Source organism: Pantherophis guttatus, chromosome 1 (assembly GCF_059756535.1).
Source record: "Pantherophis guttatus breed Tessera chromosome 1, ASM5975653v1, whole genome shotgun sequence".
NCBI classification, from domain to species: Eukaryota; Metazoa; Chordata; class Lepidosauria; order Squamata; family Colubridae; genus Pantherophis; species Pantherophis guttatus.
The window spans coordinates 229668029-229690759 of NC_142063.1; the positions used below are offsets into that span (position 1 = coordinate 229668029).

General features: G+C 36.7%; 1 protein-coding gene across 47 annotated transcripts in view; it reads left to right on the top strand.

The window, feature by feature from the left end:
• The window catches only part of RIMS1 (regulating synaptic membrane exocytosis 1), a 271584-nt gene that overhangs the window by 97910 nt on the left and 150943 nt on the right, over positions 1–22731 (top strand). For 45 of the 47 annotated variants that reach the window (XM_087882497.1, XM_087882527.1, XM_087882498.1 and 42 more), the window contains exon 2: positions 18085–18298. In XM_087882497.1, coding sequence (XP_087738623.1) covers positions 18085–18298 — 214 coding nt within the window. The remainder of the gene's footprint in view (positions 1–18084; positions 18299–22731) is intronic. The other 2 variants (XM_087882499.1, XM_087882496.1) reach the window with 1 other exon arrangement.

The window sequence follows — 22731 nt, forward strand, 5'->3', positions numbered from 1 at the left end:
ATGGATCATGTAAATATATGAAGCAATCATGTGGCTTTTATATCAGTAAACAGATATAAAGCTGCACTTGTAAATTAGAATACCTAAAATAATCCAATTTTATTACCGAAATGTTTTAAAATAATAAAACCACTGTTTAACAAAATTATCCTGAGGAATACTTCACTGTGTGCAATTATGAGAGAGCTTATCTGGGACATTTAATGGTCTTTATCATTCTGAACTAAACATTAAGCGGGTGCTTAATTAGATCACCAGCACATATTACATGACACCCAGCAGGTTACAACCAGATAGCGTGATCCATCAGGACTAGTCTTGTGCTTTGCTTCTTATCTAGGGTTGCAGAAATGAGGATTCTCGAGAACCTGGCAAACTGTAATAATTTGTACATTTGGCCTCGTGAGTCATACGACTAAGCCTGTGGTAATCAAAGAGAATATTCAGAAGGCACATTCAAATAAAGTTAGGAACATCTTAAATTAGTGGACTGTTCAGAATTATAATTTCACAATCCCCAGCTGAAGTCTTCTTAAATTTTCAAGAAAAAGGTCTTAAAACAAAGTGATAGAAAGCTTGGCTTTCCTTTTCTACCGACTCTGATCCCCTCTGCAGATTGTTGAGCCTGTGTATTGTGTCTCAATATGTGAAATTTTCACTGACTTTTTTTCTGTGTCTCATCCACCCAACCTGACATGCCACTGAATATTTATGGGGCTTGTTTTTATATCACCAGTTTTGGATTTCTTCCCTCCTAAATATTGTTATTGGGGTACCTAGTAGACACCATGTTAGGTGTCTGTGCAAATTCTAGTGATGAGGCATTGGATTGTTTACCCCCTTTTTGAAGCATTAGGTGCTGGCAATTTTTTGAAGACAATGGACCATTTGTTCCCACCAAGAAGAACTGGCAGTAACGTGATACTTTAAGATTGATGATTTCTTCCAATAACTTATTACGGTATTGACTTTATTTTGGTATTTGCAAACTATAAGTAGAAAAATTGGTATCATTTGTGTGCTTTGGTCGTTGTCTTCCCAAATGCCTATTGCTGTGTGACTCTTTGAAGGTTTAATATAAATCATATCCTTATCAGAACCAGGCACTTATCATGCTGAAATCAGAACAAATACTTGAAGGTTGGAACTGTGATGCATGAGGTTTTAGTTATCAGGGATTAGAATACAAAACTAAGAAAAAAGCTCCACAAAAATGCTTTGTTAGTTAAAACTTACATAGCAATTTACATGGTTTATTCTGTATAATCACAGCTACATGTTTTCCTTTATTCTATATACAGATAGTCCTCAATTTATGACCATCTGCATAATGATGATTCAAAGTTACGATGGCACTGAAAAAAAATCACTTATGAGCTGTCCTTGAAGTTATGAATATCGTACTACCCCCACAATCACATGATAATGATTTATAGACTTAGCAACCTGCTCGCATTTACAATCTATGGTCATGTGATCACAATTTGTGACTTTCCCATCTGGCTTCTGACAAGCAAAGTCAATGCGGATGCCAGAGTCACTTAATGAGCATAGTAAAAATCACATGAAGACCTGCTTAATGGTCACACGAAGACTTGCTTAATGACCACATTTCTTAGTGACAGAAATTCTGCTCCCTGTTGTGGTCCTAAGTCAAGAACACATTATAACACAGCGTTGAAGATAAACAGAAATAAAATTATATGTTAGGTACAGTTGTCATACGTGAGCTCTCTGGCTTTCCTTTTTGTAAAGCAAAAAGAAAAGAAATAAGGGGAGAGAGTGCGTCCCTGGTACAAGGGGCTACAATTGAACAGCATGTGACACCACTCACAGTAACAAGTCTGTCAAGCATTTTAAAACCTTTTAATGGGCTTACATATTTGTTTTTTATACTGGGGGGTGTTAGTTTTGAGATTAGAACAAAGTATTAAATAAACACTTTTCTAGAAATATAACATTGCAAACAACTTGCATTATTAATCTTCCAATGTCTGAAATACATACATATGGAAATCTAATTTTTGAAATCCTATTATTTAGTCTGTTCATTTATAATTTGCTAAAAACAGTCTTGAGAATCGTTCCATTAAGGAGACGATATTGATTTTACTACATTATACAAAGCAGGATCAATCATTTTAAAATACACTAGATTTGAAATAACTCCTATGAGTTATTATATGGTGAGGTTTTACTGTTCATAAGTTTGTGATAGTTCTTTTTTTAAATAATTCATGGAGTATTTTGAAGACTGTATACTTAGGGGTATACTTGAAGTCCAAATAGGAGTTCTCAGATTTTATGGTGCCAAGATCCCATAATGCATGAATAAAGCTGTCAGTTTGCACTCTGACATGGCTTCCACATTTCCTGGACCAGCCAACTGTGTGTCTGCTAAAATGGACTACATTATCTGAAAATCTATCCCTGATATTGTTAGCTATTAAGATGCCAAAGAGACTCTTTCATTTTTGCCATAACAGATGAACACAATTACCCTTCTGGGAAGTGTTTAAATATTCAATATATTACATATAATATGCTATTCTATTTCTTAAAACAATCCTGCAAAGTAGACCAACATTCTCCTGAAAGAGAAGTTGAGGCTGAAGTTCATAGCAGAGGTGAGATTGAACTGAAGCTGTCTGCTCAGTTTCATCTTTTTACAGATTATATTTTGGGGGATACAAGCTCTAAAGCTCTCTGTCCAGAAAATATGTTGTTGACTTGAATCTGGTAGAAAGCTCATAGTTGGTAATGCTATTCCTTGACTGCTCACGAGGTTAAAGATGGTGAAGAACTTGCAACCATGAAAATTATGATTGAAATATGAAATTGAAATTCTTAGGTCCTACAGAATTCTGTCTTGAGAAAATTCTAGCGTTTATCCTTTGACATTTGAGACAAAAAATTTTGAGAGCAAAAGCTGTATGAAATCAAGGATATCTGTAGGACATAATTCTGAATAGTTAAAAGTTGGAAACAAGGTATATCACACTTGGAAGGTTTCCATCAAGAAGATACATCTCCAGGCTCCAGCCATTTCACCTTAATGGAGATTCCAGAGAGGCCCATTTTGGAATGAACACATAGCCTGGTTGGAAGAGAAGATCCTACAAATGTAAACACTTTAAAGGTTAAAACCCAAAAGGTCAAATTAGACCAGGAAGCCTATTGCTAATCAGTTCAGTGGCTGCAGTATGGATGTTCTTACCAGTTTTGAAACAGATGCAGTTTCTGGGTCTTCGTCAAGGGCAGCTAAATTTAAGCATGTTAGAGTAATCTAAACACTGGGTAATGAGTGCATGAGTCACCATAGCAAAAGTGTCCTGAATCAGAAAGGTCTGCAACTGGTGCCCCACCTAATCAAGCAGTAGTTATGAATCCAGGAGAACCTCAAGGCCAGGGACATCCTCTTACCATTTGAAGCCAACTTTGAGATTGGAATTAGACCAGCTAAATCACCCACAATAGAAACTCCATCCTGTAGAAATTTAATTTGAATTTGTTTTAACTCATTGTCCTTAACTTAGGTACTAGGTCAAGGCCCGGCAGCATCCCTGGCCTGACGGGATGGTAATGTTCAATTGAGCAACATCAGCATACTGATGATAAGCACATCTCTGACTGATTTCATGTAGGTATGCAAAAATATGAAGGAAGATGCCAACTCCCAAACATCAACAAATATTCTCCATTTTTTCAAAATTGTTCCCCAAAAGGCAACAAATGATGTCCTGTATTAATTAGAAACAATTCCCTGATGATATTGCAAGATCTTACCCCAGAGGACCTAACTGAGCAAGTGTGCACAATTATATCTAAAGAATTTTAACAAAAATGACCCAGCAGCCCTGGCAATTTATCATACCCAAAAGTAGGTAACATTAAAGAAGCTGCTGGATGCAGCTCTGCATATGTAATACCGTAAGAGGAAGAAATAAGCATGTGTTGCCAATTTTACCATGATGGAATAATCCTGAACTATACCCGTAGAGAATATAGAGAATGGCCTTGACAGAGAGAAGGAAGATTGTTGCCAAGACAATGAAGAGATAAATATGACTTAACTCCATATGAGAATAGAAATTTATAAAAACACCTGACAGATGCCCCCAATTCACATAAAGAAGTAGGAGGGGAAGCACCTTCTTACTTACAAGAGTCTTACTGCAGCCATTCTGATAGAAGTAGTTTTCGACCTACATACAGTGGTGGGATTCAGCCAGTTCGCACCACTTTGGGAGAATCGGTTGTTAACTTTCTGAGCAGTTTGGCAAACTGGATGTTGGAAGAAATCATTAGGGCAGAGAACCAGTTGTTAAATTACTTGAATCCCACCACTGCCTACATGGTATCTGTGTCTTAATCTGGTGTATTTTGTAGGGCTGACAATAACCACAATCAATTTCATTCATTCTGTTTTTGTCACTGTTGTTCTTGGCACACCTGAAATCATTTATTCCCTGGAGCTCTTCAGAAACCCAAGGAGCACCAGTCCTGAAGATGCTGCTTGAGGGCAATCTCATCTAGTACTCCAGGCATCCATGAATGCCAGAGAACAACCAGGCATTCTGCATTCCTGCCCATCTATAGCTAAGAAATCCCCAAGTGCTCTTAGGAAACCATCTGGAATGTTGAGCCAAAAATAGGTTTGATGGTTGGTAAAATACAAGGCAACTTCTCTTGATAGAATATTTCATAAAATTCCAAAGAGCATTGCAACTGTGGTTTTATATATATAATTAACAAAGAAGGTAAATATTCTTGTCTTGCAGTGTGTTAACAGATGATAGGTTTTAGATGGTAAGACAGGATGAACAACAAGGAGATGACAAAGTCTATAAAGCAGTACCGTAGTATGGTGGTATTTATACAGTACCCACAAGATTTCACACCAGATGTGATGGACAACCTCCCTCCCCCCAAAGAAACAACCATCACAACTCCACATTGCTGTTGTGAGTAAAACAAATATATATGTACATATGCTGCCTAGTGTTGGCCCAGTGCCTGAGGGCTCTAGGACCCTGGATGGAGAGGAACCAACTCTTGACTTAACCCTAACAAGACAGAGTAGCACTGGGTTTTTGGTCCCATTGATTCTGGTGAAGTGTTACCTCTATGACAAATACCACTATTTCAGATAGAGCTGGTGTGAAATTTAGCGGTTCTCCTGGATTCACAGTTTCTGCTCAAGGAAGAAATAACTATGCTGAAGGTAGCCTTCACATAGATTTATCTTGTACAGCGGTTGCTCCTATTCTTGATTTGAAAGATCTTGGTCATGGTTGCTCATGCTCTGGTCACTTCCTGCAACATGTCCTATGCCCTTCAAGGCCATCCAGAAATTGCAACTTATCCAGAATGTGCAGTTCAGAGCATTCCATGATTTGCTCATAGTACCACTACCGCTGTGTGAGCTGCCCTGGCTGCCAGTCTCTTTCAGGATGTAATTCCTGTATCCCCTTTAAAGCCCTGAATGGCAAAGGACCATCTTATTTGTGAAATGCCTCATCTGGAGGGTATCTACTTGTTCCACTAGGTAGGGTGGAGGCACTCCAGGGCCCTTCCTTTAAAGGACTTAAGCACCTTTTCCATGGCAGGTCTTGTCCTATGGAATACTTTCCCCCTGAGATCCAGCAGGCCCATACCTTTCTGGTTTTCTAGAAGCTCTTGAAGAGCTGGCTCTTCCTGCAAGTGTTGGAGCAGAGGGAGACAGAAGTCCAGTGTAGCTGAATGTGAATAAATGGAGGTGGGAGGAGAGGTATTGTCTCTAGGGGTTTTGTTTTGTTTTCTAGTTTGATTGTTGTTCTGTAAAATACTCAAGATTATGGTACACGAGATGGGCAGACATATATCTTTGAAATAAATATAATAGGTAAGTCTTATAAACATAAAATCCATGGATTGACTTCGGTGAATCATCTGTTTCATATAAGATGCTCCAATTTCTTGAGTGCCCAGAATGAAAATAGACAGGGGAAAAAAATGCTACTTGCGTGAGCAAAGTTACAAGAGGCCTTGGCATACATTCTAAGGATTTTCAACCTGCTCCTTGCGGCTTATTATATTCTCTTGGGCATAATCTTTTTTGATATGAATATTGATCCTTTATATAAAGGTTTACTTGAAAAGTCAAACTAGATGTTACAGTTAATTTGCATTTGCCCATCTGGAACAACATAAATGCCATTCATAAAGTTTCTTTCTACTATGCAGTATCAGGGCTAAGAAAGATAGCTACAAGAACTGTCTCCAGATGGCGCCTACGATCAAAGTTTTTAAAAATTTCTGCTAAAATGGGTGTCTTTCGGAGGAAAATAAAATAATATAATGCAAAAGAGGATGTATAATGGCTACCAAATTAAGGTCTTTTTATTCCATCAGGCTGGCCTGGCCTAATCTTTTCCCTTTTTCCCTTTTTAAAATGTAAATTTTAATCTGTTTTAAATTATTGGGGTGTTTTAAATCTGTCTTGGGCCAAATTGTTTAATTCGGTTTTACTTTGCTTTTAAATTTTGTATTTATGTGCTTTATCTGTGGCTGTTCACCGCCCTGAGTCCTTCGGGAGTAGGGCGGTATATAAATCAAATAAAATGAAAATGAAATGAAATGAAAAATGAAATGAAAAATAATACTTAAATGAAATAAAATTGCAGAATTATTTAACTGTTTAAGTAAGATATTTCTAGGTTACTAAAATGCTGAGAGTGGCTTTTGAAAGATTAAAGTAAGAAAGACTTAACCCTAGATAAAATGATAAAAGATGAAGTATACATAAAATCTTCTACACCATGGACGTCACGTTGCCATCATGTGACTTTTGTGCTGTTTTTCCTCTTCATGAAGCTGTGGTGGGCGTGGCCTGTGTGTGACGCATCCAGCCCGTGGGCCGCCAGTACAGTATATTACTACACAGTATATTTCAAGAACATAAAACTATACAATGCAATGATTATATCATTCTAAGACAAATTGCAACAATAACAGTGCAAAATTGTGCAACATTTCTAGACACTGTGGTTGATTTAATGTCTAAAAAACAGAAAACAAGGTTTTTAGCTTTCCTCATTATTTTTATTATCCTATCATTTCCAGATCTAAATGAGAGCAATACGTTTCTCAGATTTTCAAGTGAAGCATATTTTATTGGGTCATATTTTTATAAAATCTGTTGGCTATTTTGAGGAATGCGATACCTTGGGATTTCCTTTTTTAAACCAGTCAACCGGTTTTCCTTGTGTCAATTCTACTGGACACTAAAGACTATAGGTAGCAGGATTCCCACTTCAAGCTGGTTCGAGGATGGGTTAAGTGTCATTCATTCAAATAATATATAGGTGGCACTTGTCTGTATATTGTTGTACGTACAGGTCATAAACATATGTAAATACTTCTATAGATATAATAAACGTTAAATCTACATTATTTTTCTACTTGTTCACTGCATTCATCCTGTAGCCTTTTGCAAACGTCACACCTTTTGGTTCCATATATTTGTCTGATAGTATTCAGCCAAAAAGACAAGCCCTTTTTCTAATACAGGTAGTCCTCAACTTATAATCATTTGTTTAGTGACCATTTTGTTTTTCATATTTACAACTGTTGCAGCATCCCCATGATCACACAATCAAAATTTGGATGCTTGGCAATTTATTCATATTTATGACAGTTGCAGTATCCTAGGGCCATTTGATCACCTTTGGTGACATGCTGACAATCAGATTCATTGGAAAAGCCAGATTCACTTTAACAAACATTTTACTAATTAATAATTACAGTGATTCACTTAACAACTGCAGCAGGAAAGGTCGTAAAATAGGGCAAAACTCACTTAACAGCTGTCTCGCTTAGCAATAGAAGTTTTGGACTCAATTGTGGTTGTAAATTGAGGACGATCAGTATTAAAGATAAACATAGGCAGATTTTTACAAGAAGCTGGACAGGCAGGGAGGTGGTCTTGTAAATCTTATCGTTTATCCCAGTTTATCTGTACACATCTCAGAAGTGAAATTGCATTTTTTTTATTACAGCAGCAACAGCAAGGGAGCAACCTATATATGCAATCATTTTGGTCAGTTGAAAGAGCTTTTCATCAATATTAAATTGTAAATGCTTGTTCAGTATTAAGCAAGAACTCTTCCTAATATTATGGAAAAATAGAAACCTTGATTGTCCCAAGCTATAATGAAGTCAGTGTATATGAGGTCAATGTATGAGCCCATTTAATGATAACAACTATATGTGAAAAATTGTAACTTGGAATTTAACAGGAGTAAAAGGGAAAGAACATTAATTTATGAGTGAAATAAAAGCAACGGAAATGCTGTATTCCTATGAAACTAAGAAAAAATAGCAAGGTGCTACAGATCTGAATGAAGAAAGTCTGATCCGGAGCTAATGAATATATGAATGGAAATAAAATGGGAGATTCAGTTAGGAATGAAACAGTTAAAATAATTTCTTAAATTATGAATTTATGTCATCTAGATTGATGTAGATGCATGTGGAGGTAGGAATTCAGAAGCTGATAATGGACTGTTTTGCTCCAATGAATAATGATAAGAATTGAGTTTTTAGAAAACAAATGTGCAACATTCTAAATTAATGCAGTCCAGAGGAAAACATTATTCTACTGAGTGACAAGAATGGATGGGTAGGAATAAAATGAGAGAGCAAAAAAAAAAAAAAGTGATTGGGCCATCAAAAGACAAAAAATGAATGAGAAGGGTAATTGGTATGAATCTGTTTAGAAAAAGTTGTGTTTCTTTAGCTAGCTTAGAGTAAATACAACTATATGTGCAGCATCAGCATAATATTTTACTTGTTTCTGGTGTTTCTGATGATAGTCTACAACAGATGCATCACTAACAGTCATTTCAGAACAGTGTCAGGAAGCTTCATATAAATGTCTTGAGAAAGAAGCAATTGCAGGTGTCTTCTTTGAAGCCATGAGCAGAGTAGAACAATATGCCATTGAAGTCTTAGGTAATTCTGTTTTTTGTTTTTGTTTTTCATTTCCTCCCTTTACAGTGTGCAGCCTGCATATTTTCTTTTTCAAACTGCACTTATTTCTGTTATTGTTGGATTAGTAAAGGGAGGCATAAATATATTGAATACCACAAAACTGAAAATAAAGTTGAAACAAGATACAATTGTTGGACATTATCATGAACACTTCCTTAGCAGATTCTAAATGAACACAAATCCCTTGCAATTGCAATAGCACTTAGATTTATATGCTGCTTTACAGTGCTTTACAGCCTTCTCTAAGCAGTTTACAGAGTCAGCATATTGCCCCCAACAATCTGGGTCCTCATTTTACCAACCTTGGAAGAATGGAAAGCTGAGTCAACCTTGAGCCTGGTGAAATTTGAACTGCCAAATTGCAGACAGCCAGCAGGCAGCAGAAGTAGCTTACAGTACTGCAGTCTAACCACTGTGCCACCATGGCTCATATGCAATGCATTGACAATGACATCAGCTGAAATATGTGGCAATGAAACTGGCTCCAGGAAGAAGAAGAAGCATCAATTTATACACATGGGGCCAACTCTGACAAGGATGAGATAGTAGTAGAAAAGAGCATAATAGCTGATTATCAAGCAAATATTGAGTTTGAGTTGGAAAAAGAACACAGCTTTTGATAAACTATTCCACATCTGAATCCATCTTTGGCCAGTAAAACTTAGCATATAAAACTTGTTTGGTACACATAAACTGATTTTATCGAATTTGCTCACTTTAAATTCATAACAACCCTCTCACTCTGTAACAAGAAGTCATCATGCATAAAAAGTGTACCAGCAATATATTTAAATGGTCACAGAAAAGAAGGGATCATTTGTGAATATCTGTTGGATTCAGAATCTTGAGAATTAAGTTTCATGCTGAGAAACAGGTTAAGAGTTTTGTTAATGATACTACCACATAATTCAGCATAGATAACCAACAAATTTAAAACACACTCTTTCAGTAATGAATTTGATCCTAATTCAGCTAAATGGAAGATACAATAAAGAATAAGTTACAGAAATTTTCCAGGAATATCGAATAACCAAATCATGACTGCAAATTCCAAATGAGATGCTGAATGCAGATGTCAAAATAATTCTTTCATATGCTTATATGCATGAGTTGTTTGTCGTTCATCAATGGCACAAATGATAATAATCATTATTTGATAGCCACAGATAACTAAAAAAGAATCCAGCAAATCCAGATTCTCAATAACTAAGATCTTCGGAATAGTCTTCATTGGGTCAGGTTTAATTCTTTCAACTGGGACAACATATCCTAATATATAGAACCAGTTCAAAACATGCTTTTGTATAGTTCAGTTATCTTTTAGGGAATCTCTTAAAATTCCCATTAGTCTATCACATAACTTTTCGAGAGTTGCCACATAACATCAATATCCATATAGTCAATCCAAGAAGACCTTGCATAGTTTTTGAGATTATCTGTCACCATGGGTTGAAGTATTTGTAGTACACTGACAATACGCAACTCTATATTTCCATTCCTGGTGACCCAAGTGATGCTGTGGCTGTCCTCTTGTGGTGCCTAGGGACTGTGAGGGCCCGGATGGGGGATGCCAGGCTTTGAACCCTGGAAAGATTGAATGGTTTTGAGTACATGGAACCCCAAGACTAGGACTTTGTCATATCTGTCTCTGGATGGGGTGGCACTACCCCAGGCAGATCCGGTCCACAACTTGAGGGTTTTCTTGGACTCGCAACTTGAAGAGCAGGTGGCAATTGTGGCTAGGAGAGTCTTTGCAGAACTTCGGGTTCTGCACTAGTTGTGGTTGTTTCCTCCAAGGTTATATCTTCTTGCTGGAGTTAATCACAAAATATTTTGAGAGTACTTTTTCTCACCATTTGATCTCAAATCTAAATTTTCATATTCAGATGATTTATCTAATTACCTAATTTTTGCCATATGAATGTATAGATATATTAGGTGGTTGCATTGCATGATGAATTTAAACCCCTGGATTGAATATAAACTATTTAATTTGTGCATGCGGTGAAATATTCAAGCAGCTTCTGTTTGTGAAAAGAACAGCAGTGTAGCCTTTTGAATAGCATGTGGCTTTTTTTTTGTCCAACTTGATAGTAATTTCATTGAGTGTAAAAATGCCCATTCTGTATTCATCTCTGAGGCTGGGAAGCCTCAATATTGGAGTGAGCTATGCTGATGTGATAAAAGTTCACTGCCAATTTTTGGAGTTCTTTCTTAGAAGGATTTTCATTACCAATTCCAGAGGAAGCAGTAGCTTAAAACATTTTCTTACATAACAGTTTTAAACATGGTAATTTCCCAAGTCTCCATTTTGTCTCTCCCCTGTCTCCTAAGACATTCTTATTCCTGTCTGCCACAATGTCTCCTGGGAATTGTAGTGCTACACTGGAGGAAGTATAAAAATGCTTCTTGAAATAAAGACTTGGCTGTGGATGAGGAAAAATGCATATAAGAGGATGATTGTTGCAAAAAAATAATGAGGGAAAGATGCCATAAATGTGAAAGGAGTGGAAAAAGTAGCTGCAAAAATATAGCCAGATAGAGAGCAGGAGATAGCTAAGATTAAAAGAAAGAATATGCAGAATCATTTTAATGCTAATAAAATATTGTTTTGGAAGTACGTAAAAGAGCTAAAGAAAGAGCTTACAACAGAATAAATAGCACTAAAAATGAAAGTGATGAAGAGATTTGAGATGAAACTGAGATGCAGGAATGGCTTTAAGGAGTATTTTTGAGATTTATATGGGAATGATAGTAATATGTCAAGGAGTGGAATTGAAATGACTACTATAAATGGTAGTGTCTAAAAAGATTGATGGAAAGGAATTTCTGATCATTGCGAGAATGTTAAAAAATGGTATGTCTGCAGATTCTATAATTGGAAAATTATTAAAATATGGATGCAGATTGTTGGTGGTGTGATTGCATAGGTTGTTTAACATGTGTAAAGTTTGTATCCGTGCCTGATGATTGAAATAATGGTATTATTTCCCATTACAAAGGGAAAGGTAGAAAGATTGAATGAAATGTTGTATAATTTTTATGTGTGCCTTGGAATGTGGTAGGCAAAATCTTGAATGAAAGGTTGCAAGATATTACAAGGAGCCAAACGTAGGAGGTTCAGTGTGGCATTTTGCAGCCCAGGGAGCCTGCAAACCAGATTTTTGCTTTTTTTAGCAGGTCATGGAAAAATATGTGAAATAAGAAAGAAACAATATTTTATTTCTTTCCAAGATAAAATGAATAGGCTTGAATTATACAATATTTTGTATAAACATGAAGTTGAAATCTAACTATTATTTATTTATTTGATTTCTTCCTCCCCCCCCCCATTTTTAGGAAAATAAACCAGGTGCTTCAGCATTGACAGGGAGGTAAATAGCAATGTGTAATTTCTCCTTTATTGTTTAATGTATTTATGCACAAATCGTTAAGGGATTATTCTGCCAATTGAGAGATGTTTGTACATGGTGTGCAGTTTGTAAAGAATCTGGATGATAAATGGCAAATATTAGGTAAATTCTGTGATGCAATGATGGGTATGGATCTAAAAATTAATACAGTTGTGTTTGACAGGGACAACTTTGTGAATAATCAAATGTTATAAATAAATGGTGAAAAACTAGAGTAAATAGTGAATTTGTTTAGTAGAGATAGGCATCGATGGATAAATGTCAAAGTGCAAATGCTAGTTGAAAGGTAATGTGTACTATTTGGGTCTGTTGCAAGGATAAACTGTTGAAAGAGGTGGCTGCATATAAAAGTGTGATTTTGTTTGTTTGTTTGTTTGTTTGTTTGTTTCTATTTCTATACCACCCTTCTCCAATAGGACTCAGGGCGGTGAACAGCCAAAGTAAAAAACAGAACATACAAAATTTAAAAGCAGTTTAAAATAATTAAATATTTTGGCCGTAAATTAAAACAACCCAATTTAAAATCAATTTAAAATTTAATTCAAGCCAGCCCAGCTAGTTGAAATAAATAGGTTTTCAGGGCCCGACGAAAAATCCGGAGGTCTGTTATTGTACGTATCTCTGGGGGGAGGTTGTTCCAGAGGGTGGGCGCCGCCACAGAGAAGGCTCTCCCCCTGGGGGTCACCAGCCGACTGTCTGGCGGACGGCATCCTGAGGAGGCCCACTCTGTGAGAGCGTACTGGCCGGTGGGAGGTTATTGGTGGCAGAAGGCGGTCTCGTAAATACCCCGGCCCTAAGCCATGGAGCGCTTTAAAGGTGGTCACCAACACCTTGAAGCGCACCCGGAAGACCACTGGGAGCCAGTGCAGCTCGCGCAGGAGAGGTGTCACATGGGAGCGCCTCGTCGTCCCCATAATCCCCCACACGGCCGCGTTCTGGACCAGCTGGAGCCTCCGGGTGCACCCCAGGGGGAGCCCCATGTAGAGAGCGTTGCAGTAGTCCAGGCGGGAAGTGACGAGTGCTTGAGTGACTGTGCATAGGGAGTCCCGATCTAGAAAGGGGCGTAACTGGCGTATCAGGCGAACCTGATAAAAAGCCCCCCTGGCCACGGCCGTCAAATGATCTTCTAAAGACAGCCGTGCGTCCAGGAGGACGCCCAAGTTACGAGCCCTCTCCGTGGGGGCGAGTGATTCGCCCCCAATAGCCAGCGATGGCGTCAGCTGGCTATATCGGGACGCCGGAAGCCACAGCCACTCGGTCTTGGAGGGGTTGAGTCAGAGCCTGTTTCTTAGAGATATAGCCTTCCTTTCATTTTGAAGCATCATCCCTAGCACTTCCTTTTTTGATTTCCCTCCCCCTCACTACAACAGTCCTGTGAGCTAGGCTGGATGACTGGTTCAAACCCATCCACCAAGCTTTTGTGGTTAAGGATTGTTGGGGAATTGCGCAGCCGATGTCCAAATGAAGTCAGAAACACTGACACAAACTTCAAGTTTTATATAAATAAATATATTTTACATCTATATATACATCAAACAAGATAGTCAGGCAAACAGGAACATCATGAGCTAAATCATCAGGTAAATCACAGGGCAGACAGAAGAAAATGATGGGGGAAAAGGGAAACTCTCTCTTCACACCCACAGCAACCAATCACAGCACAGATTTCCTCATGCAGGAGTCAGCACTCTTCAACCAATCAACCACAACTGTGCATTTTGGCTCAGTGCACAGTGCTTCAGCCAGTAAATATAAATATCTTAACAAGGACAAACTTCTTATCTGTGCATCCCTGGTTGGGCTCCTTAATCTAAGCTTCACTTTCTAAAATTATCCACGAGTAACTGGTTCCTCAGGCTAGACCTACTTCTTACAAATTCTGGCAAACAACTACAATATGAGGAGGAATTGGTCCTGCAAATGCCAAAGTTGCCTTCTCTAGTGGTGTTAGCAAAAAAGGGATTTACTGCAGAGGAGAAAAAAATAAATAACCCCCCAACACTATTTTTTTCATACCTTAGCTTTCTAGGAGTAGTTATTAGTTACTCATTAATGTAATGCTCTTGTCACCAGATATTTTAATCAAATTCAGTTTGTTTATTGTGGAAAAGAGGAAGGAAAAAAAATGAACGTGTCTTAGTGAATTTAGGAGTGCAGTATTCTTAAAATGCTTGATTGCCCTTAGCAATAAACAAGAATAGTCTCTTATGGAGGGGAAAAAAAACCAGCAATACATGAAACTTTCATTAGTGGCTCACTTGATATATAAATGTGTTAAGATGTAAAAATAATACTTGATAATAGTTCCTACTGGCTTGAAAACAGCTTCCTGGTTGAACAGGTGTCTGAGATCTTTTGGGGGAAATAGTGGGAAGCTTGTGTATTCAGCTTCCTGTACTATAGCTGTCAAAAATTACTGACTCATAAGCAGCCAGTTGTTCTTTTTTAGTTTCCAAGATTTTGAAGTCTCTAAATGTTTCATTAGATGTTTATTTTGCAGCTTTTGAGGTGGATAAAATATAGAGCATCAGTTAACTTAAAAAAACCTCATGAAATGCTTACATATTATGCTTTGATTGTTATGCTTGTGGAATTTGGAGAGTTCTGCTTGCTCCAAAATCCTGTATGCAAAGAGGGAAGGGTTAAAATGTAGAGGAATGGTAAGAAAGCAGGGAGGAAGCTCTATGAATGTCTGCTTCCTGGGTGCTCTTGTGTTGAAATCAAGAAAGCTAAAGGTTAAGGTAGCCGTGATCTTGTGTATACTGTATTTGGAGGTCTAGTTCATTTTTTTGTCCTTTTTCCTAGCTCAGAATCCTTTATGATAATGGAACAGAATCCCTAGTTGGTTTCATAACTATGGGAGAGAGGCAAAGAGAAATTCAAGGCTGCCGCAAGTTCTTTCTACTTGCATTTCTAGCCACAGTTTAATAAAGGTTTTTCATATCAGATTAAGTATGGTTTGTGTGAACTGTGGCTTCTTGAGTAAACTGGCTTGGTTAGTCCAATACATTGGTTAAGGCCATGATGGCTAACCTATGGCATGTGTCGAGCAATGTCACCTGCATGCGCGGCATCGCCCGTTCCTCTTCTGGGTTTCTGGCGCGCGTGTGCATGTGACGATCAGCTGGTCTTCGTGTGTGCGGCAGTGCCAGAAATTGGAAGAGCTGGTCTTCCCTTTTCCTGCATGAGCATACACACCAGCCAGCTGATCATCGCGCATGCATGCGTGCCAGAAACCCGGAAGACTAGCTGGCTGGCACGCATGTGTGCACCAGAAATTGGAAATTCATTTTCAGGTGCACGTATGCGCCCTGGGTAACTCCTCTTCCGGGTTGCAGCCCAGACAAGCGCACACGCCCTCCCTTTTTGGCACTCGGTGCCGAAAAGATTTGCCATTACTGGGTTAAGGCATGCTTTGTAAGCCAGAGCAATTGCATTTACATAATATGCTAAACAAAAATCAAACTCAGTTATGGTTTAATACGATGCCTGAAAAAGGCAAAGAACAGCACAGAACCTTTAAATTCATTCCACAGGCAGGGTTTGAAATTTTTTTTACACAGAACTGAACACAGATCTCATAAAAATTTCATGCAACCGTTTATTTCATTTTCATCCTTTTCCTTCAAAAACATTCACTGGGGAATGCACAGGGTTCTCTTTCCTATTTTATCCTTAGAACTTGATGCAGTAGGTTAGACCAGAGGTGGTAACTGGCCATTCAAGAGTGTGTAATTGCTGGATTCAAGTTAGCTTCATCCTATTACAGCAGTTTGTTTTGATGATTTTCTGAAGAATAATAAAATACGATAATTTCTAGATGAAAACTGAGCTTATATATAATAAGGTTTATTGAAATGTATCTGATGTTAAATTGGAAATAAGAAAAAAATGCATTTTCTCTTGTGTACATGAGTCCAAAAATAAAGTTCTAAATCTTGAGGTTTGCTTGTAAAACTAGAGTTTCTTGGTCAAGAGACAAGCGCTGAATAATTTATTGTGAATAGAAGCTGGATACTAGTCACTTTCAAAGCACTGAGAACCATACTGACCACTTGAAGTTAGTGCGGGTTTTAAAACACATTAATTGATTCCTATCTGCACAGCTGATAGTTTATTTTTGGTATAAGAAGGGTTTTACATGGTAACATTATTACAATATCCCAAAAGTAGAGGCACAGTTTTGAAATCTCGGACACTAGAAGAAATGGTAGTCTCTGGAGCCATCTGCTGGGCATGTGATAGAATGGAAGGTAGTGAATATATTAGACATAAGCCTTACTTCTTTGCTATCCTACATAATGTTAACGGGATTGTCTCCATTCCAGAAGGCGCCTCTCTGATTTATGTCTTGAAAGAGTTTCTTCTGATCATTATCATGTAAATGTGAACACAACAGTTATGTTTTTTAAATTGAACTGAAAGGACAAAGAAAAAAGGTTGAAAAGAAAATGCAAGCACTGTTTACTTTCACACAAAAAAACCCTGTGCTTGGATTTAATCCTCATGCTTAAATGAAACTGGACATCTGCCACCAGTAGTAAAGTTCTGTGGTCGTAGGATTTTTGATATTTTCTTATTCTAGATTCTCAGGCAGAGAAAAGAACCATCACATATATGGCGAGCTACACATTACAGTTCTGTGTCTTGCAGAAAATGTCCTGTTGACAGTCCTTATTTTTATTTATTTATTGTTTACTTTAACACAATCATGTGTCTATCTAAATGAACTAGAACAATGATGTTTGGGGAAATAAATGTTTGTATTCTTTTTCTTAATACGTCCCCTGTAAGAATAATGGCAGATTCAAACAGAATTTTTAAATGTTACAAAAATTCTGTGATGATCACACTCCAAATTCCTCTGCTATTGAAAATCAAATTGAATCTTCTCCTTTCTGGGTTTCTGCTGCAACATACTGTTTTATTTGGTTCATAAGTTATATAAGGAGTTGAATCTCACTGAACTCTTTAAATATGGATTCAAGATAATTGTCTTTCAGTTTTTGCAATAGAGGCTAGTAGAACTGTACCTCAGATGTACTAGTCTTTAAGGAAAATACATACAGTAATGAGAATAAGCATTAAGGAATTAAGCCAAATCTTGTTGTCTACATTTTATGCTTAAGTTTATTATTGCTTGCATGACATCTTTCATAATGAAAATGCCATGAGCAAAATGATGGTAAAGGGATAATTCTGACTCTCTTATTCCACAGTGAAGGAAACAATTTGAAATGTTTTAGTGAATGTACAAAGTCAAGAAAAGTTTCTTCCATATTGAATACTTTCCTTGCTACCCTTTTTGTGCTGAAATTTGCTTATAACTCTGAGATTATATGTATGGCAGAAAAACAGGAGTCAATATTAAGATATTTTAACAAAAGCTCTTCGTGCTACTCTCAAACCCATAAATATGCATTGCGTTTTTGATTGCTTAAATAGCTTCCTTAACAGAATATAAAAGTGAAGCAGATAGTTCCATAAATTCCATTTATAGATATTACATTTATTTTTAAGATCAATTTGGCACTTGAATAATAGTTACGTTTGGTACATGCAACTGTCTCAGAGCAAATCATTTAATGAGTGAGTTTGCCTCGATGCCCTTGCAATAAGAGTTTTGCTTTCTTTACAGAAGATTACACCAACAATTTGAAAGTTACAAAGAGCAAGTACGAAAAATAGGTGAGGAATCCCGCCGTTATCAAGGAGAACACAAAGATGATGCACCCACGTGTGGGATCTGTCACAAAACTAAGTTTGCTGATGGTTGTGGCCATTTATGCTCTTACTGCCGGACAAAGTTTTGTGCCAGATGCGGAGGCCGTGTTTCTCTACGATCAAACAATGTAAGTTTTCAGTTGTGTCTAATGAATCATGACTGACTAGTTCAATCTACTTATGCTGACTTCTGCTACTGATTTGTTACATGATTTTCTACCTTTCTGTCTCTTTTCTACTCCTCCCCCTCAACCTCTTGTATTTCCTTTTATTTGCCCATGCTCTATGTTTGTTTTTAGAACTCCTCACTCTGTATTTTGGAGGGGTGGGTATGACAGGATGGGAAGTCAATTTCTTATAAATGAGTTAGGAATCTTGTTGAGGAATTAAACATGGATGAGGTGTTGTTTCTCTGAACTTGTCTTTATTTTGTTTTGTTTTGTTTTATTCATTTATTATACTTCTGTGGCCTCCCATTTATAGACATAAGTCTGGGCATCCCACAGCAACAGTGATAAGAAGAAAAAAGAAACAGTTAAACCAAACATCTCTATAACAGTTACCAATGCCATAAAGCACCGTTCCCCAATACTTACAACTACTGGACTCCAGTCTCACCTGATTCCAATATTTGGAAAGGAAGATAGCTTTTTAAAGTCTTTTGGAAGATTGGCAGGATCTTGGGAAAGGGGGCTCCACAGGGCTGGGGCTGCTGCTTGAGCAACAATATCTAAAGAAATAGTCTATTAACATTGAAAAATGTAAAAATAAAAGGTAAGAGTAAACATGAGTGGGGATGGTTAAGGCAAGCACCCCCCTTTTGTAAGCTTAAATGCCTCATTCATGCTAAAATTTTGCAAAGGACAAGTTAAAATGTTTTTTTTTCATCTGTTGATGGCTTTACTTTTATTTTTCTAAATATTTTGTAGGTTTTGATTCATGCATGCTGGAGCTTTTTCTTTATTGTTTCACTACAGTGCCTTATTACTGTCTATAAACAATTTCTACACTAAATTTCATACACTGTGTTTAATGGGAAAATATTTCCTCCAGTTACTTCTCGGGACCTGTATTTCTTCCTAGATGTAACTATTTGGTAGAAACAGCCACATACCTCAAGAGCTGCAATTGGATATGACATAGTCTTTGTGTGTATGGAGACACCTCTTTTTAATCCACACAGATCCCGCTGTGTTTTTCCTCTTTGGTCAATTTAATTATAGAGCAAGCAAAGAAGAAATACAGAAAGAGAAACAAAAATGTTTATCATATGCTGGTGCTTTCCACCTAACAATGGCAAAAGAACTTGTCTCACTATAATATACTGTAAATTTAGATGCTTTGTATACCTGCATATAAACTACAAGTAATACTTTAATTGCATCGTTGTGCAAGATTTTAATAGTTTGGCTGGTATTTCATCAGCTCCAGCTTTGCTCTTAATTATATTTTCTAGGGCTGTTTAACTTAACTTTCCAGAATGTCTGGCTCTACTTCAGCAAATCTACATACTTACTGATGCTTCATCTTTTTGTATTACAATTACAATTCTTTTGTAATTCATTGTTTAGCAAACAAAAGCACAAACCTGATGAGATATTTTTAACAATATCAATCAATGCTTCATATCTGCATATTGATCAATTTTTAACATATTTCCATATTTTTAACAATGCTGCATATCTACATTTCAGTGACACTTATTTGCATATTTTTAACAATATCAGTCAATGCTGCAAATCTACATGTTCAGTGGAGATAATTCATTTAATTTAGCCAATAAATATTGAGTCATTGTTTAACATTTCACACTTAGTGTTCTGGAGTGAGTTTGCATTTCTGATACAAAAGAAATAAGAATACAAAAAAGGACTACAAAATAGAGAAGTAATTGAAAATGAAGCAGCAAAGTGCTCTGGTATTTTAGAATTCAAACAGACAATACCCTGCCATATAACATCCCAGACTTAACCATTGTTAATAAGAAAGACAAAAAAAGTCAGGATATCACAGTACCCAGAGAAAGTAGAAGGGAAGAGAAAAACTAGAGAAAGTAACATAAAGGACCTGAAAATGGAAGTAGAAAAATTGTGGCAAATAAAATAAAATTAGTAATAGTATTAGTAATAGTAATAGGCACAATTCCAAACCAAGTGGCACAAGTTTTTGAATGTAATTGGCATTATCAAAATAAGTCAATTGCAAAAGGCAGCTTTACTTGGAATAGTTTATATCCTTCAATGATACTTCTAACACCAAATATAAGCATTTGATACATGGCTAAAAATGCCAAATCCAATATAATCATCTGGCTGACTGTGTAGCCAATCACAATAATAAATTTCTGGACCCTCAATCAGGAGACAAAGCTCTAGTGATTAAAAATAAACCCTGATTGCATTTGAGTGAACTTTTAGTCTTTTCTTTTTTCACCATTAGTCCCTCATGGAACTCCGTCTCATAGAATCCCACAGGTCCATGGGAGGCCCAGTTTTGAAAAAACTGCTCTAGATCACAATGTAAAAATGATTTTTTGGATAATTATACTTTATTTTTCTGTTTAAATTAAAGGTTTAGGAACTTTATTTCTATTAAATTATTACACGAAACAGCTTTTCACACTAATCCAATGTGGTGCGAATTACACTGAAATGAACAAATCATGCTAGAATTATCCTTAAACTGTTCGAATGCTCCTTGTTCAACACCACTTATGTAGACAGAGTAACACCTTAATTTCTGAGATTAATAGTCTATCGTGTAGTCTGTTTCGAAGTATACCACAGTGCACCATACACTCTGGGTCATGAGGAAAGAGATTTTATGAGGTTTCTAATCATGGTGAATTGAATTTTACATGAGTATAACAGGTTGAAAATGCAGAGTAGAGGGAATACAGCAACATTTTTACTATATCTTGTTTTTTTATTATTTGTGCTTGTTTTTGTTTATAATTTATACTTTGTTTTATTATATGTGTTTTGTGTATAATTTATAATTTGTTTTATTATATGTGCTTTCACCTTGCTGACTCATTTTGTTGCTAGGTGTGTTTTGCACAGGGAAGTTTGCTCAATGACTGTTTAAAGGTACAGTGGTTTAATAAGTACACAGGACCATGCTACCCTTTCAGAAAGTTATGAATATCCATAACTATAAACTTTCCTCAGCTGCTCAATGTTTTATCTCCTTCTTTCACTCAGTTATGGCATGTCTATGATATTAAGCAACTTGGTCAGAAAAGGTGTGGCTCTAAGCTAATGAGATATCTTCTTTGTGTCAGAAGCATCTACAAACTGTAGACATACAACATTCAACACCGAGCAAGTAAAATAGGCATTAAGTAGGTTGCAAAAATATAGCGTGTTTAAAATATGTTAAATATATAGGATTAAAACTGAATGACATTCACCCAATATTGGGCCACATGAGGTCTTTCTCGTGTAAATTGAAGGACATCCTTGTTAATACAAAAGAAGAATGTTTCCTAAGTAGGAAGGATTTCTAGAATGTTTTCAACAACTAGAGATTGTTGAAAACAATCTCTTTCTGTACTGATAAAAATATATGGATATGCTCATAAAATGGAATATTCCTAAAAGTGAACATATTAAAACAAGGACAAATTTTTAGAAGTGAATTTAGAATGCTCTTGATGGTTAAATTTTTTAATCTGTGCCAGAAAAATATTTCCAAATTACAGCACCATCAAAGGCATTTATTGCAGTTGCTGACTTTGATATGATCTTAAACTGGTTTACAACTTGACTCTCTTGATCAGCCTTCTGTATCCTGATCCCCATCAGATGAATTGGCCATCTGGCTGGGATTTGTGTGGAAACAAGTTTGGGAAGAGTGCTATTAATTTTACCAACTTTGTGGAATAGGAAAGCAGAATATCTACCTTAGCTATTATGAATAAAAAAGTCCTACCCTGATATCAGGATAGAATACTCAAAATGTTCCTCAGGGCTGCTGCAGAATAATTGGCAATTTACAAATGTTGCACTTAGGGTGGAGATTAAAGGATAAATTATACTAATAACAGTTCTGTGCCGGGTGTGTCCTCTTCTTGTGGTCCTGAAGGCATTTCAAAAACAGCATGATATGCTAGGCTCTTAAATCTTAGTTTATGGTTCCAGAAACATTGTATAACCCAAAGTTAAAGTCACTTTGATGCTTGTCTGGAATAACTACCAGTTCTTCTTCCTCTATGCAAAATCTTGTTTCAGACTTTCCTGACATTCAGTTCTACAACTTTCCCAATTTTCAGGAATTATATGCAGGGCCAGGGATTATAAAGGGAAAACTCTTAAAAATTGTATTTTACATATGACATGGCTTTTTGAATCCTTGGGAGGCTATTAAAATTGACATGCTAAATCCAGATGTATCAATTCTGCTTGCAACTGTTTTCATTTCTGCTAAAAAGTCTTCAAGGTATTTGTGGAAAAAATACTTTCTGTGAAAAGAAACTGTAGATATTTTCATTTAAAATGTATTTCGTTTTCAGTAAATTTTGCTTTTGTAGAAACATTGGAATTGCTTTATTCATATCTGC